The 14,320-nt window shown below is 34.4% G+C and overlaps 2 protein-coding genes across 3 annotated transcripts; both read left to right on the top strand.

Annotated features, from left to right (window-relative positions):
- Positions 1-769: 769 nt before the first annotated feature.
- Positions 770-2,660, top strand: LOC107870474 (zeatin O-glucosyltransferase). Its single transcript, XM_016717009.2, has one exon. It carries the CDS (start codon positions 884-886, stop codon positions 2,228-2,230), a length of 1,347 nt encoding a protein of 448 aa, XP_016572495.1. The 5' UTR covers positions 770-883; the 3' UTR covers positions 2,231-2,660.
- A 2,160-nt stretch (positions 2,661-4,820) lies between these two features.
- LOC124898736 lies at positions 4,821-13,006 on the top strand. Of its 2 annotated transcripts, none has more exons than XR_007055473.1 (2): positions 4,821-5,136; positions 8,283-13,006. XR_007055473.1 is itself a non-coding variant. In XM_047412633.1 (2 exons), the coding sequence occupies exon 2, from the start codon at positions 6,958-6,960 to the stop codon at positions 7,807-7,809; it is 852 nt and encodes a 283-aa protein (XP_047268589.1). In that variant the 5' UTR covers positions 4,865-5,136; positions 6,948-6,957; the 3' UTR covers positions 7,810-8,274. The 2 variants fall into 2 exon arrangements, 1 of the variants encoding a protein (XP_047268589.1); XM_047412633.1 differs by lacking the exon at positions 8,283-13,006 and adding an exon at positions 6,948-8,274 and having other exon boundaries at positions 4,865-5,136.
- Positions 13,007-14,320: the final 1,314 nt, after the last annotated feature.

Genomic DNA, 14,320 nt, shown 5'->3' with positions numbered 1-14,320 from the left:
AAACAACTATTAATGTAAATATTATGACAACTATTAATGTAAATATTATGTATGTTATAATTGAAATTCATTAAATATGACCATGTATATGTAATTATTTTTATAATATTGGTTAATTGTGTTTTTTTAATTAATAGATAAATTTTTAGTTGGATAATTTTGATAGTTTGTAAAAGTTAGGACATAAAATAATATTTTAATTTTTTTTTTTAAAAGTCAAATTTCTTTTTAAAAAAGATATTACCAAACACACCTCTAACATCAATCTTAATTCGAACTCCAAAATATTTTAGTTTTGAGGCAAACGGCTACTTTGTTTGATTCTGTTGGAAAGTGTACCATCACATGCCTTACTTTGGTACATGTGCCCAAATAATAAAGTTTCCATTTCTGCTAGGCGTATCTCAGCTAATAAGTAATTTTGAAATAACTTATTTCATTATTTATATAATAGTGGTGGAATAAGTAATTTTATATATATAATGAAATAGATTATCTCGAATAATTTTGGGATGACTAATTTTAAGATAACTATTTTCTAATTAAATGACCCTTAACTTTTACTTTTCATTTTATTTTATATATCATAATTTAATTCGGTATAAAATTTATAAAATAAAAAAAGATTTGAACTTTTTATCAAATTATTTTTTGTTAAAAAATAGACTATATATTATTATTTTTAATTTAGGAAAACCTTATAAATGAGATTAATAAAAATAAATATATTATTATATTTTAAAATAATTATCACACATAAAATGAAATGGAAGAAGTAATTGATTCTACTGATTTGCTTTTGTTCATCAGATCTCATAGACTTCAGTTCATTCCTCTCAAAAAAAAAAAAAAAGAATTGAATCGTCAAACCCCTTTTGGTTCCATGGAGATTAACAGTGAAAATGTTGCAAACAATGAACAAATCAGTGAAGTAGTTGTAGTAATTGTTCCAACTCAAGCTCAAGGCCATCTCAATCAACTTCTCCAATTTGCCTGTCTAGTTTCCTCTTTCGGTCTCTCTGTTTACTATATTGGCTTAGCCAACTGCAACTATCAGGTCAGGATTCGAGCCAACGCCTTAAACCCTTCGGATATAGCCAAGATCCACTTTCATGACCTCCCAAATGGTCGGGGAGGCAAAATCCCATCAGTGTGGGATACTTGTATGCTTCTACAAGAGCCCATTGCTTCCTTCATTCGTGATATGTCCTCAAAATCAAGACGAGTTGTTGTTGTTCATGATTATTTAATGTCCTATAATGTTCAGGTTGTTTCTTCCTTGCCCAATACTGAATCCTATGTGTTTAGTTGCATTTCAGCTTTCTCTTCGTGCAGTTTGAAGATGTTAGACATCCAACTTGAAGATCAAGAATTGCTTAAAAAGCTACCCTCCCTTGAAGGAATTTTGACAGACGAATTCAGGGACTTATTAGCTTCTCAGCATCGGTATAAGGATATTAGATCAGGTGATATTCATAATACAAGCAAAGTAATTGATGGCAAGTATCTTGATTTGCTGGCACAAGCAGAATTTAATCTGAACAAGAAACAATGGGCAATTGGACCTATTCTTCCTACTAAACTCGATCATAGGAACAATATATGTTTTGAGTGGATGAACAAACAACCTCCAAACTCAGTTCTTTATATATCTTTCGGAACAACAACTTCATTTTCTGATAGACAAATCAAGGAGCTCGCGGTGGGATTAGAACAAAGCAAACAGAAGTTCATATGGGTACTGAGAGATGCTGATAGAGGAGATAGCTTTACTGGGGAAGCTAGAAGACTTGAGCTGCCAAAAGGGTTTGAGGAGAGAGTTAAAAATGTAGGTTTAGTGGTAAGAGGATGGGCACCACAACCAGAAATCTTGGCTCATTCTTCCACGGGTGGGTTCATGAGTCATTGTGGCTGGAACTCTTGCATAGAGAGTATTACTGTGGGGGTGCCTATAGCTGCTTGGCCTATGTACGCTGACCAACCGAGAAATGGTTTCTTGCTGACGGAAATGTTGAAAATAGGTCTCATTGTGAGGGAGTGGGAGAAACGTGAGGAGCTGGTGAGTGCATCCACCATTGAGAATGTCGTGAGGAAGTTGATGGCATCAGATGAAGGCGATGTGATTAGAAAAAGAGCAAAAGAATTGGGAGAAGCTGTAAGGTGTTCAACAGAGAAAGGGGGAGCTTCTCGAATGGAGTTGGATTCTTTCATCGCGCATATCACAAGATAGACTTGTATATCAACAGAATTTGGCAAGGCGGACGTTCTAGCTCTTTCTTCTTTGATTTTCTCTTTTCAAGTTGTTTGGTTACTCTAAATTTTCTTTAAACCTGTTATTTATCTGTTTCATGGCTCAGACTAATTTAAACTACCTTAAATTTCTTTGATCTTGGAATGCTAGGAGGGAAGACTAGTTAGATGTTATCAAGATGTTCATGATCTTATTTGATTTGATGTCACAAATTAGAAACTATCATTAAATGTGAAGTTCAACGCTAAGTGGAAACACATTTGAGGAGCAAGATCCTAATTTTCAGTAGTTGTTGAATACTCCAAATTAGTTCAACATAAATTATTTGCAAGCTGAAATAGCTGGACTTGCATATTTGTTGCCCACATGATGCAAATATGTGATATTTAAATTTGCTTATTATACTGGATAACATATCTACAAGTTCAAGTTTCATCACCATCATTGAAATGAACATTTACTATTTTGAAGATTAAAATTGGTGTATTTGCTACCATAATGAATGTCTGCACATCAAGAGAAAATGATCAAAAGCCCTGACCTTTATTTCAAATCTCAACTACACACTTATACTTTGCGCGGTCTTATAACTCCTGAATTATTTTAAAGTGGAATTATTATCCCAAAAAATTTGACAACCAGTCATTTTGGATAAGGTGTGATGCACGCGCCAACAACATTTTGACACGTATTTTTTTGTTTAAAATTAATTTTTATTTACTTCTTTTTTCATTTTTATCACTTTTTATCATTTTTCATCATTTTTTCACCATGATTTTTTCATCATTACTTTTCATCTCTTTTCCTTTTCAAACTTTATTATTCCTAATTCTATGCAAATAATTTTTCGACGATCTTGAAGTGAAAAATAATGAACAATACCGAATTTGAAATTTCCAACAATCTTGAAGTCGAAAATAATAAACAGCATCTAATTTAAAAATTTCCGACAACCTTGAAGTGAAACAATGACCATATAATTATTAAATTTCCGATGATCTTCAATCCAGAAACAACGAACAATACCAATTTCAAAATTTTCAACGACCTTGAAGCCGGAAACAATGAACAATACGGAATTTAAAATTTTCGATGACCTTAAAGTCGGAAACAATAGAGAATTTTGAAATTTTCGACGACTTTGAAGTCGGAAATAATGGATAATACCCATTTTAAAATTTATGATGACCTTGAAGTCGAAAATAATGGACAATATCGATTTTAAAATTTTCGATGTCTTGAAGTCGGAAATAATAAACAACATCGAATTAAAAATTTTCGACAACCTTGAAGTGGGAAACAATGAACAATATCAATTTTTAAATTTCCGACGATCTTAAATTCGGAAACAACGAAGAATACCAATTTCAAAAGTTCCGACGATCTTGAAGCCGAAAATAATGAACAATATCGAATTTAAAACTTTCAATAACCTTAAAGTCGGAAACAATAGAGAATTTTAAATTTTCAACGACTTTCAAGTTGGAAACAATGGACGATACCCCTTTTAAAATTTACGACGATTTTGAAGTCGTAAATAATGGATAATATCAATTTTAAAATTTCTGACAATCTTGAAGTTGAAAACAATGAATAATACCCATTTTAATTATTTCGACCAATTAAAGTCGAAACTAATTGATTTTGTGCTTGGAGATGAGGAAAATGATAAATTAATTTTGGATATTATTGATGAGTTTTGGATGCCATTGTTTGTAAAAAAGATGATGATGATGAAGAAGAAGAAGAGGAAGAAAAAGAAGAAGAAAAATGAAAGAAGAAGAAGAATGAATAAAGAAAAAGAATAAATAGAAATGAATAAAGAAAATAAAGAAATATTAAAAATAAATTTTTAATAAAAAAAGATCGTTCTCACTCTCTTTAGAGAGTAAGAGAGTGAAATACTCTCTTGCCATGTCAATATTCAGAGGGTTAATAATTTCACTTTAAAATAATTCAGGAGGGTAATAGGGACCCCCGCAAAATATAAATATATAGTTAAAATTTAAATTAAAGTGTGTAGTTAAAATTTCAATTAAAGAATAGGGGGTAATAGATCATTTTCTCGCTCATCAATAATAGTGGTCACTGAGTCAAGTTATCCAAATTAATTAGCAAGTTTGAATTTCACATGCTTGCATCACATTTAACCTTTTAAATAATGCATGTACTATAAATTTGTAATAAATTTCATCAGCAACGGCTAAAAGTTAGGATCTTCCTTGCCAGATGTGCTTTATATTTGATTAAAGTAAAGTTTTTAAATGGCGACAATAAATTAAATTATACCATGAGCAGGCTAGTACCATGCAGGGCGGATCTACGTGTCTCTTAGGGCTTCGTCCGAATCCTCTTCGTTGAAAAAATACGTTAAACATACACAATTAAATTTATTTTCTATGTATATATATATAGAGTTGAACCCCCTTGACACAAGCAGGATACTTGATTTAGTGGCAAAGGGGTTTCAGAAATTCGCCTTTGAAGGAAAATGTTGCGGGTTCGAATCCCGTTTGAGGTATTTTTTTTTTTTGTACTTAAAGGAACTAAGCTGCTGGAACAAAAATAATTCTAAAAAATTTATTTTTTTTAACTTAATTTAAACGACACCGTTTTAAAATAGAGGGGCAAAGTTTATTTTTAATTAAAATCCCACTCAATGTGAAATATTAAAAAATTCAATAACTTATACTAGTACTACCTAATCACTTTTCCTAATTCCATATCTATGTGACTTTAACCCTACAGGCTACAATTTGGGTTCATCTGCTCATCGTCTTCGAGCACCGCCGCACGACATCATTTGTTGATTCAAATTTTTGAGTTTCAACCTCAATCTCTCACCGGTGTCTTCCCCAATTTCACTAGTTGTTATGACTTCTTCGGTAATTCCTAATTTTTTTTTAAAATTTTAATATTCTAATCCTATTTCTATATTTGCTACTGCTAGTTGCTACTTAATTTTTGAATTTTTTATCTGTGTAAAGGCTTCTTCTTTTTACGGCTGATGTATTTTTTATGATTTGATGTGCTACTTGATTTTTGATTGTTATCTATGTAAAAGCATTTATTTTGTTCATTTAATTTGGTATAAAGATGATTGTTTTCTTTTTTATGTTGGTTTATAAGTTCTAATTAAGTTCTTACTTTACGTCTTTACGACAGTCTCAATGTTCTGTGAAGAATTTTTTTACTGTATTACCAAAATCAAATTTAGTCTCTCATATTGATATTCAATCTAACCAAGAATCAAATGCCAACCATTCAAAAGTAGCATTACCTTCTCAAGAAAATGCTGAAGAATTTGATTTGAGTTCCTTAAAGTTTGATCCGGGTGAAAGAATCCCAATATTAAAGTATCCTTCAAAGCATCGTGATCTTATTAGAAGAGCATATCTCCTAAATGGTCCTTATCAATCCCGTCTCCAGCTTAATGAGTATCCTCAAGATATTTCTGGATCAATGCGTCGTTTTAATCATGAATGGTTCGATGATGTGTATCATGATTGGTTAGAATATAACGTTAGTAAAGATGCAGCCTATTGTTTGTATTGTTATCTTTTTAAAGATAATAACATTCATCAAGGTGGAGGCGAAGTATTTTCAACTACAGGATTTAAAAGTTGGAATAAAAAGAAGGGTCTTGAGAAACATATTGGTCTACCAAATAGCGTACACAATTAGTCAAAGAAAAAATGTCAAGATTTATTACGACAAAAATAGTTTATTCAATATGCATTTGATAAGCAATTAAATCAACTTAAGCATGGATATTGGATCCGCGTGAATGCTTCGGTTGATGTAGCAAGACTTTTAATAACTCAGGGCTTTGCATTTCAAGGTCATGATGAATCTAAAACATCACTTAGTAGGGGGAACTTTCTTCAAATACTCTCATGGTATGCAAAAAAGTGTGATAAAATTCATGCTTATGTGCTAGAACATGCTCCTCAAAATGATCAAATGACTGCTCCATCGATTCAGAAAGATACTGTAAGTGCATGTAAAATAGAAACCGTTAAAGCGATTCTTGAGGAATTAAATGGTGACTATTTTTCCTTACTAGTTGATGAGTCTTTTGATGTGTCACGCAAAGAGCAAATGACTATTGTATTTCGATATGTTGATAGAATGGGGTTTGTGATGGAGCGACTTATTGATATTATACATGTTCAAGATACTAGTGCTTTATCTCTAAAAAAAGGCAATTGCCAATTTACTTGCTCAACAATCCTTGAGTCTATCATCTGTGCGTGGACAATGTTACGATGGGGCAAGTAATATGCAAGGTGAGATCAATGATCTTAAAATGTTGATTAGGCAAGACAGTAGATCGGCTCATTCTATCCATTGTTTTGCTCATCAACTTCAACTAACTCTTGTTGGAGTCTCTAAAAAGTGTATTGAAGTGGAAAAACTTGTAGTGTTGGTCTCAAATATTTTGAATGTGTTGGGGTCTTCTTTTAAGCGTATGAATGAACTTTTAGATCTCAAAAAGATAAAATTCAAAAGGCATTGGCTATGGGTGAAATCACTACCAGTAGGGGCTTAAAAATCAATAACTTGGTTTTTTAAGAGCTTGTGATACTCGTTGGGAGTCTCATTATAAGTCTTTTGCCAATTTTATTCTTATGTTTGGCTCTATTCTTGATGTTCTTGAATCACTTGTTCTTAATGCACGTAATATGGATGAAAGAGCCAAGACAATGGGACATCTCGAAGCTTGTCGAACATTTGAGGTTGCATTCATATTACATTTGATGAGGGATGTTTTGGCTATCATAAATGAGCTTAACAAATGCTTACAAAAAAAAGAGCAAGATGTTGCAAATGCCATGCTACTTGTTGAAGTAGCAAAGAGAAGGTTACAAGTTTTAAGGGATGATGAATGGAATTCTCTTATTGATAAGGTAACTCTATTTTGTAACAAACATGATATTTTGATACCTAACTTTGAGGATCCATATGTTAGCTCTTTAAGATCCCGTCGTCGACATACCGATTATACAGTCTTACATCATTACCGTGTTGAAGTATTTTGCAATATTATTGATTTGCAACTTCAAGAACTCAATGATTATTTTGGTAAGGTGACAACTGATTTGCTTCATGGAATTGCTTCTTTGAATCCAGTTAACTTATTTTCAAGTTTTGACATCAAAAAAATAATGAGCATAGCCGAATTATATCCAGATAATTTTGATGAATTTAATATGAGTATTCTTGAGAATCAACTTTCAAGTTACATTGTTGATGTTCGTGATGTTGATGAAAGGTTCTCCGATTTGAATGGGCTTTGTGATCTTTCCAAAAGATTAGTTCAGACAAAGAAACATTCAAATTATCCTTTGGTATTCCGCTTAGTGAAACTTGCTATATTTCTACCAGTTGCCACAACATCCATTGAAAGAGCTTTTTCGGCAATGAAGTTTATCAAGAATGACTTGCGGAGTCAGATGAGTGATATTGTTTTTAGTGATTTCTTGGTGCCTTATTTGGAAAAAGATATATTTGATAATATTTCTAATGATGCTATATTAAGACATTTCAAGATATGAAACCTCGTAGAGTACAATTGTAATAATGTATGTTGTTGCACTTTCAATATTAAAATATGTTTTGATTAGCTTCTTCGCGTGTTTCATTTTTTTAGAATATTCTGATTGCCTCCACTTAGTTATATACAGTTGAAGTGTAATAAAGTTTCAAAATATACATTAGATCCCTCACTGTATATCGTAGAATTTTACTATCAGGTCTAACAGGTAGTTGCTGCCATAAAAAAATGAGTTTAGTTTGTCTCAGATTTGAGTTATTGCCGATTCTTTTGATCTAAATCTTAATAGCATTAAATTTGGATGGCAGGTATTGTTTCTTTTTCCCTTTCTACTTTATCTATTTTATGCCACTTAAAACCAAATCCTTGTAGATTTTGTTCATGATCTCTTTAGAGAGAGAGTAACTAGGATGTAGTTTATTATGCGTATCGCCTCGTCATTTTTGCAAAAAGTTTGTCTTCTGTATTTTATAGGACCTTATTGCTGGATTTGATCAAGAAGCAGCTACTGCGGCACACTAAAGGCAAGTTTCTTTCTTTTTTATGACTAACTATTTTGCACTGTTGGTCTTTTCCTTTTTGGAATTCTATTTCCACTTTATTTTGCTAGCTGATTTTGATCCCATTAGATGGCTAGACAAGTCATTAAACTTTGTCTAGCCCACTCCTATCTAAACTAATCCGCTCATTTGCCAACACTATCGTCATCCTTACCTTTTTTTGAACCCCCTTGTTAGAAATCCTGCGTCCGCCACTTGTACCATGTATGCTCACTTGTTGCCTTATTATAACTGAGCATTTTTCATAGCCTTTACTTATGAAACTTGAGCCATGCCGAAAACACCATAGTTGTTATCATGATTATTGCCTTTTGCTCTTCCATATCGAATCTACATCAGATTCTGTTCTGCCATGGAAATCATGGTTACCATCTTCTGGCTCGCACAACTGATGAGATATGATGCACAAAAACCAAGAAAGCTACTGGTTAACTGTTTATGCGAGGATTGCGAGTGTGGTCTCCCTTGTGATGCATGTCCAGGAAGCTGTGAAATTCATTGAAGGTTGATGTATCTCCTATTGACATCTTATGCCTATGTAGTTGGATAACTATTTCAATATAATTCTTACAGTCTCTTCTTCCTCAGCTATACGCATTATATGGTCTGTTGTTGTTGTTACAAATTTATGCCAAGTATGAATAAAGCAGAACTTGTTACCATGAAATCATTTATGTAGATGTTTAATAAAACATTACATAAAACATTACATATGCTATGCATTGTTAGAGCTTGATTAGTTATTGAGCTATGCTCCAACTTATTAGAGAAGAATAAAATCATAAATTTATGATGTAGTATAAACAAGTCTAGGCCAAGAAACAGACAAGTGACAGATTTAAAGAAAATTGCAAAGTAAGCAACTTTCCTTTGCATTCCTACAAGAGATTGTCTGGTAAGGCTACGTACAATAGACCCTTGTGTTTAGGCTTCTTCGAACCCGTGAAAAATTTAGTGTACTTGCCCCGACCCGAATCGGGTCCTGACCCGAACTGGGGCTGGCCATGACGGGTATCTCAAACCTACCCTGGGCCGGAGACCACCCCTTTAGCCTTACCTCAAGAGCACAAAAATAATAAACAACAAAAACCAACCAAAATTAAGGATAGATAAGTTAAATGACAATACTAAGAATCCAAAACAAATGATCAACCCACACTTGTCCACAAAAGCCTCTAAAACTAGAATACCAACTAAGTCGGGACATGCACCCGACTACGACCAAAAAGGATCCAAAATGAAATACTGAGATAATACTAAAAACAATGAAATGATCGGGTCTTCCGCAAGATGGAGGCTCACCACTTCACAGCAGATCCACTAGACTACCAAATCACCAAACGCTGCTCAGGAGTAACAAAAAAACCCTCAAATCCTACACCATGAAAATCACCTAACGCTGCACAGGAGCAATAAACTAGCCCTCAGACCCTACACTGTGAAATAATGTAGTATCCAGGGACGGTCAGTGGGGCGAGCACTGACATGTAACTCAAGGGATAGGGATAGTCAGTGGGGCGAGCACTGACATGTAACTCAAGGGATAGGGATAAAATTAATGCAATTACCAAAAATCTAGTCATAAACCATATGCACCATATTCATATACATATATATAGGATGCCAGGTTAGGGACAAGTTCTATGAACATTAGAGTTTAAAGTATTAACCTAAACTATGTAGCTTGCTCCGTCCTAAATACACCAATGGGCTATATGGGTCCAGTTCCCCTGTCACAACCCAAATGGCCATGAGTGGCACCCACACTAATCTTTTCGTGGGAGAACCATCTAAACCCAACCATTACCCAATCACTTAGTCAATATTAAAACAATATCATCATCAGACCAACTTGACGACAATAATTCAGAGAAAATCATTAGTAATGTGGAAATCAAATAAACTACTTACTAAAATCCCCAAGATTCGAAAGTCATCGTACAAGATCTTCGAACAAAGATCATGTCTAAAGAGATATCCAAAAATAAAGTAAATAAAGAATGTTTCATTGCCCAAAAGATGGATAAGAACAAATAGGATGACCCATGGCAACCTAAAGATGGAGTGCTTACCCTTGGATCAAGATCTGCTATCAAACTTTAGAGGTGAGGTCATGTATGAACCTCTGGAACACTTTCTGCACTCAACAAAATAAAAGTACAGGGTAGTATCAGTACAAACCACTATGTACTGGTAGGTATCATAGGCCAACTCAATTTAATAGCATGTACACAACATAAATCAAATAACAAGTAGACAAACATCGTCACATAACAAAAATTCAATGAATTAATAATACAACAATAACAGATCAAATAGTTTTCACAACCAAGCCATAAAATCATCAAGAGTATCAACCATACTATAAACATCCACAGAATCAACACAAATAGGTACGCACATGTTATGAGACTTATTTTTGCCCAAATAGTCATGACCTGCAGGGAATAATCAGTGTTCATGTACCGTACTGGCATGGTACCTGATCCCCAATAATAAGTAATAACCGATCCTCCATAAACAAGTAATATCAATATACATATCCATACTGGTATGGTACCCGATCCACCATAAACAAGTAATATCAATATACATATCTATACTGGCATAGTAACCGATCCTCCATAAATAAGTAATATAAATATACATATCCATACCGGCATCATCACGACCCGAGCTGAGGTCTTGGCCGTAATGAGCATCCCGAACCAGAAAGGCCGAGTGCCCTTCACTATCTTTCAATCATGCATATATTCATATATAGAAAAAGAGGAAATGCAAAAGTACACAACAATACAGAATCATGGCCAATATTACAATTCAGTTGAACAAATTTGGAACGAAATTCATAAATCTCTAACAATATCTAACATTAGTCTGCAAAATCTCTAATACATCAAAGCCAACGTCTTGCCTAAAATTGGGACAAGGCCCCCCAGTTAGAGCATAAAACATAAAGAGATAACGAAGTTTAATAACTAGGCCTTCCGGAATAGAGAAGGCTCACCAATTGCAACTTCTGACATATAAGTCTACTGCTGAATGGGACCCCAGGATTGTGCCTCATATTCTAAAATATAGGGGTTCAATACATATGTATTGGTACACAGAGCAATCCAAATTAATGAACTGTTATACAATTATAAGTGAGAGCAATTTATAAACACTTTACATAAGTTATATGAAAATCATATCGAGATATTTGCAAAACTTAAAACATTTCTTTGAAATCCACGACTCACTCTTTTATTTTACTTCTAAACTAAGTGGTACACCCTATAACTCTACATCCCATGGGCTATATGGAATCCGCCCTTAACTCGGTAGCCAAGCATCCAACCTAAGTTTACCGCAAGGGTTGGAATCTTTATCTCTAATATGCCAAAGGGCACTAGGCCATCGTATGGTCCCTTTTGGGGACAAAATAAACCCGTATCGACAAAACACGATTTCTGACAAAGAGCCCTTACACTCAAATGCCTTCTTCGGGTAACCAACTAACTCTCTTTAAGCTCATTTTAAAATCTTTAAGACACATATTCTTTGAAATCAAAATCTTAAAATCTGACTCTGTTATGGCATTCATCTGTTTGGTATCGTTATACCACGACTTGCAAGTCTTATATCTAAGACATAAAATATCATGATACAATCCTTTTATTCAAAATATAATTTTTGGACCACTAAATCATTCAAACAGTACAAGAGAATTTGTATATCAAAATTTATGAAAAACTTATGCAAAGATTCTCTCTTTCAATTCAGAAACATGATGGTCAATTACCTTCTAGAAAAACATGTAATTCTTTCAATAATCATCTTTAACATTTACAAATAAGAAATATCCCTCTCTTCAATTCACAACCAACATAAATTTTATAAATGATTGTAAAGCCCTTGGTTTGACATGCAATTGAGTAACTCATAACTTGTAAATCTAGAAATAACACAATGAGAGAAGGAAATACATTATTCATGCTCTCAATTCATATATAAAGACTGAAAATACATAAGTGTAAACAGTGGTTACACAAATCCTTTTTGCCAGAAATATATTAGAAACCATCAGGGTATGCATAGAGCTGACAGTGATATATGCTTTGGGTGTGGCAAGCCAGGACACAAGATCAGGGATTGCCCACAGAGTGGTCAGCAGGGTCCGTCCAGTCATCCCCCAGTTACATTCGATCGCCCGACTCAGCAGGGTGCTACTTCCAGTACCACCAGTAGTCAGCGCCCAAATAGATTGTATGCACTTAGTCCCGACAGGATCAGGAAAATTCTCCTGATATGGTTACTTGTACGTTACAAGTCTTTTAATTACATGTTTATACTTTACTAGACCCCAGAGCTTCTCTTTCTTTTGTAACTCCTTATATAACCGTTAATTTCCGCGTCATTCTGAGGATTTAGCAGAACCCTTCTTAGTGTCTACCCCAGTATGTGTCTCTATTGTAGCTAGGTAGGTATACATGAACTGTTCGATCATAATATCTTATAAAGTCACTTTTATCGATCTTGTAGAGTTAGAGATAATTAATTTTGATGTCATTCATAGCATGGATTGGCTCTACTCATGCTATGCTTCAATTGATTGTATAAACATAGTTGTTCATTTTCAATTTTAACATTAACCAGTCCCTGAAAAGGTGGTTAGAATTACTGAAAGATTATGATATGAGTGTTTTGTATCATCTAGATAAGGCCAATGTAGTGGCAGATGCCCTTAGTAGATTGTCTATGGGTAGTGTTGCACATATTGATAATGATAGAAAAAAGTTGGTTTATGAGTTTCATCAGCTTCCAAATTAGGTGTTCCTTTGGTAGGCTCAGCTAAGGGTAGTATATGGGTTCAAAATAGTTTGGATTCTTCCTTGGTTGCCGACGTGAAAGAAAAGCAAGATAGGGATCCCAGTCTAGTTAAGTTGAAGGAGTCAATCAGAGATTAGAAAGTAGAGGTTTTCTCCCAAGGGGGAGATGGTGAGTTGCATTGCCAGGGTGGACTATGTGTTCCATGTGTAGATGGCCTGAGGTAGTGGGTCCTTGCAAAAGTGCATGGTACGTGTTACTCTATTCATCTAGGGGCTACTAAGATGTATCACGATTTGCAGGAAATCTATTGGTGGAGTGGGATGAAGATGGATGTTGTAGAGTTTGTAGTTAAGTGATCTAATTATCAGTAGGTCAAAGTTGAGCACCAAAAGATTAGTGGTTATATACAGGAGTTCAGTATTCCCACTTGGAAGTGGGAAGAGGTGAACATGGATTTTATGACGGGGTTGCCTCGCTCACGTCACCAACATGATTCGATTTGGGTTATTGTACACAGAATGACCAAATCAACCCATTTTTTACCTGTCCATAGCTCTTATTCATCCGAGGACTATGTCAAGCTCTATATTAGAGAGTTGGTTAGATTACATGGAGTCCCATTGTCGATTATTTCAGATAGAGGTACTCAGTGCATCTCTTAGTTTTGGAAGGCGTTTCAGAAGGTCCTTGGTACCCAAGTTCTTCTCAGTACAACCTTTGACCCTCAGATAGATGGTCAGGTAGAGAGGACCATTCAAACCTTAGAGGACATATTGAGAGAGTGCATTATTGATTTTAAGGGTATTTGGGATGACTACTTGCCTTTGATTGAATTCACGTATAATAACAACTATCATTCCAGTATTTAGATGGCTCCGTTTGAGGTTCTTAATGAAAGAAGGTGTAGATCTCCTATCGATTGCTTTGAGGTCTGGGAGACTGCAGTGACAGGGCTAGATTTAGTATTTGATACAGTGGAGAAAGTTTATCTAATCAGAGAAAGGCTTAAGACAGCCCAAAGCTGACAGAAGTCCTATGCAAATGTGAGGAAAACAAATCTTGAGTTTGAGGTTGGTGACTTGGTTTATTTGCAAATATCTCCCATGAGGGAGTGAAGAGTTTTGTCAAAAAAGGAAAGCT

Source organism: Capsicum annuum, chromosome 5, assembly GCF_002878395.1.
Source record: "Capsicum annuum cultivar UCD-10X-F1 chromosome 5, UCD10Xv1.1, whole genome shotgun sequence".
Lineage (NCBI taxonomy): Eukaryota > Viridiplantae > Streptophyta > Magnoliopsida > Solanales > Solanaceae > Capsicum > Capsicum annuum.
The sequence above is the reverse complement of the archived record's forward strand: the minus strand, read 5'-3'. Positions and strand labels throughout refer to the sequence as shown.

Excerpts from the sequence above, each read along its gene's own strand:
- LOC107870474 (XM_016717009.2), top strand. The coding sequence starts at position 884 with ATGGAGATTAACAGTGAAAATGTTGCAAACAATGAACAAATCAGTGAA.
- LOC124898736 (XM_047412633.1), top strand. The coding sequence starts at position 6,958 with ATGGGACATCTCGAAGCTTGTCGAACATTTGAGGTTGCATTCATATTA.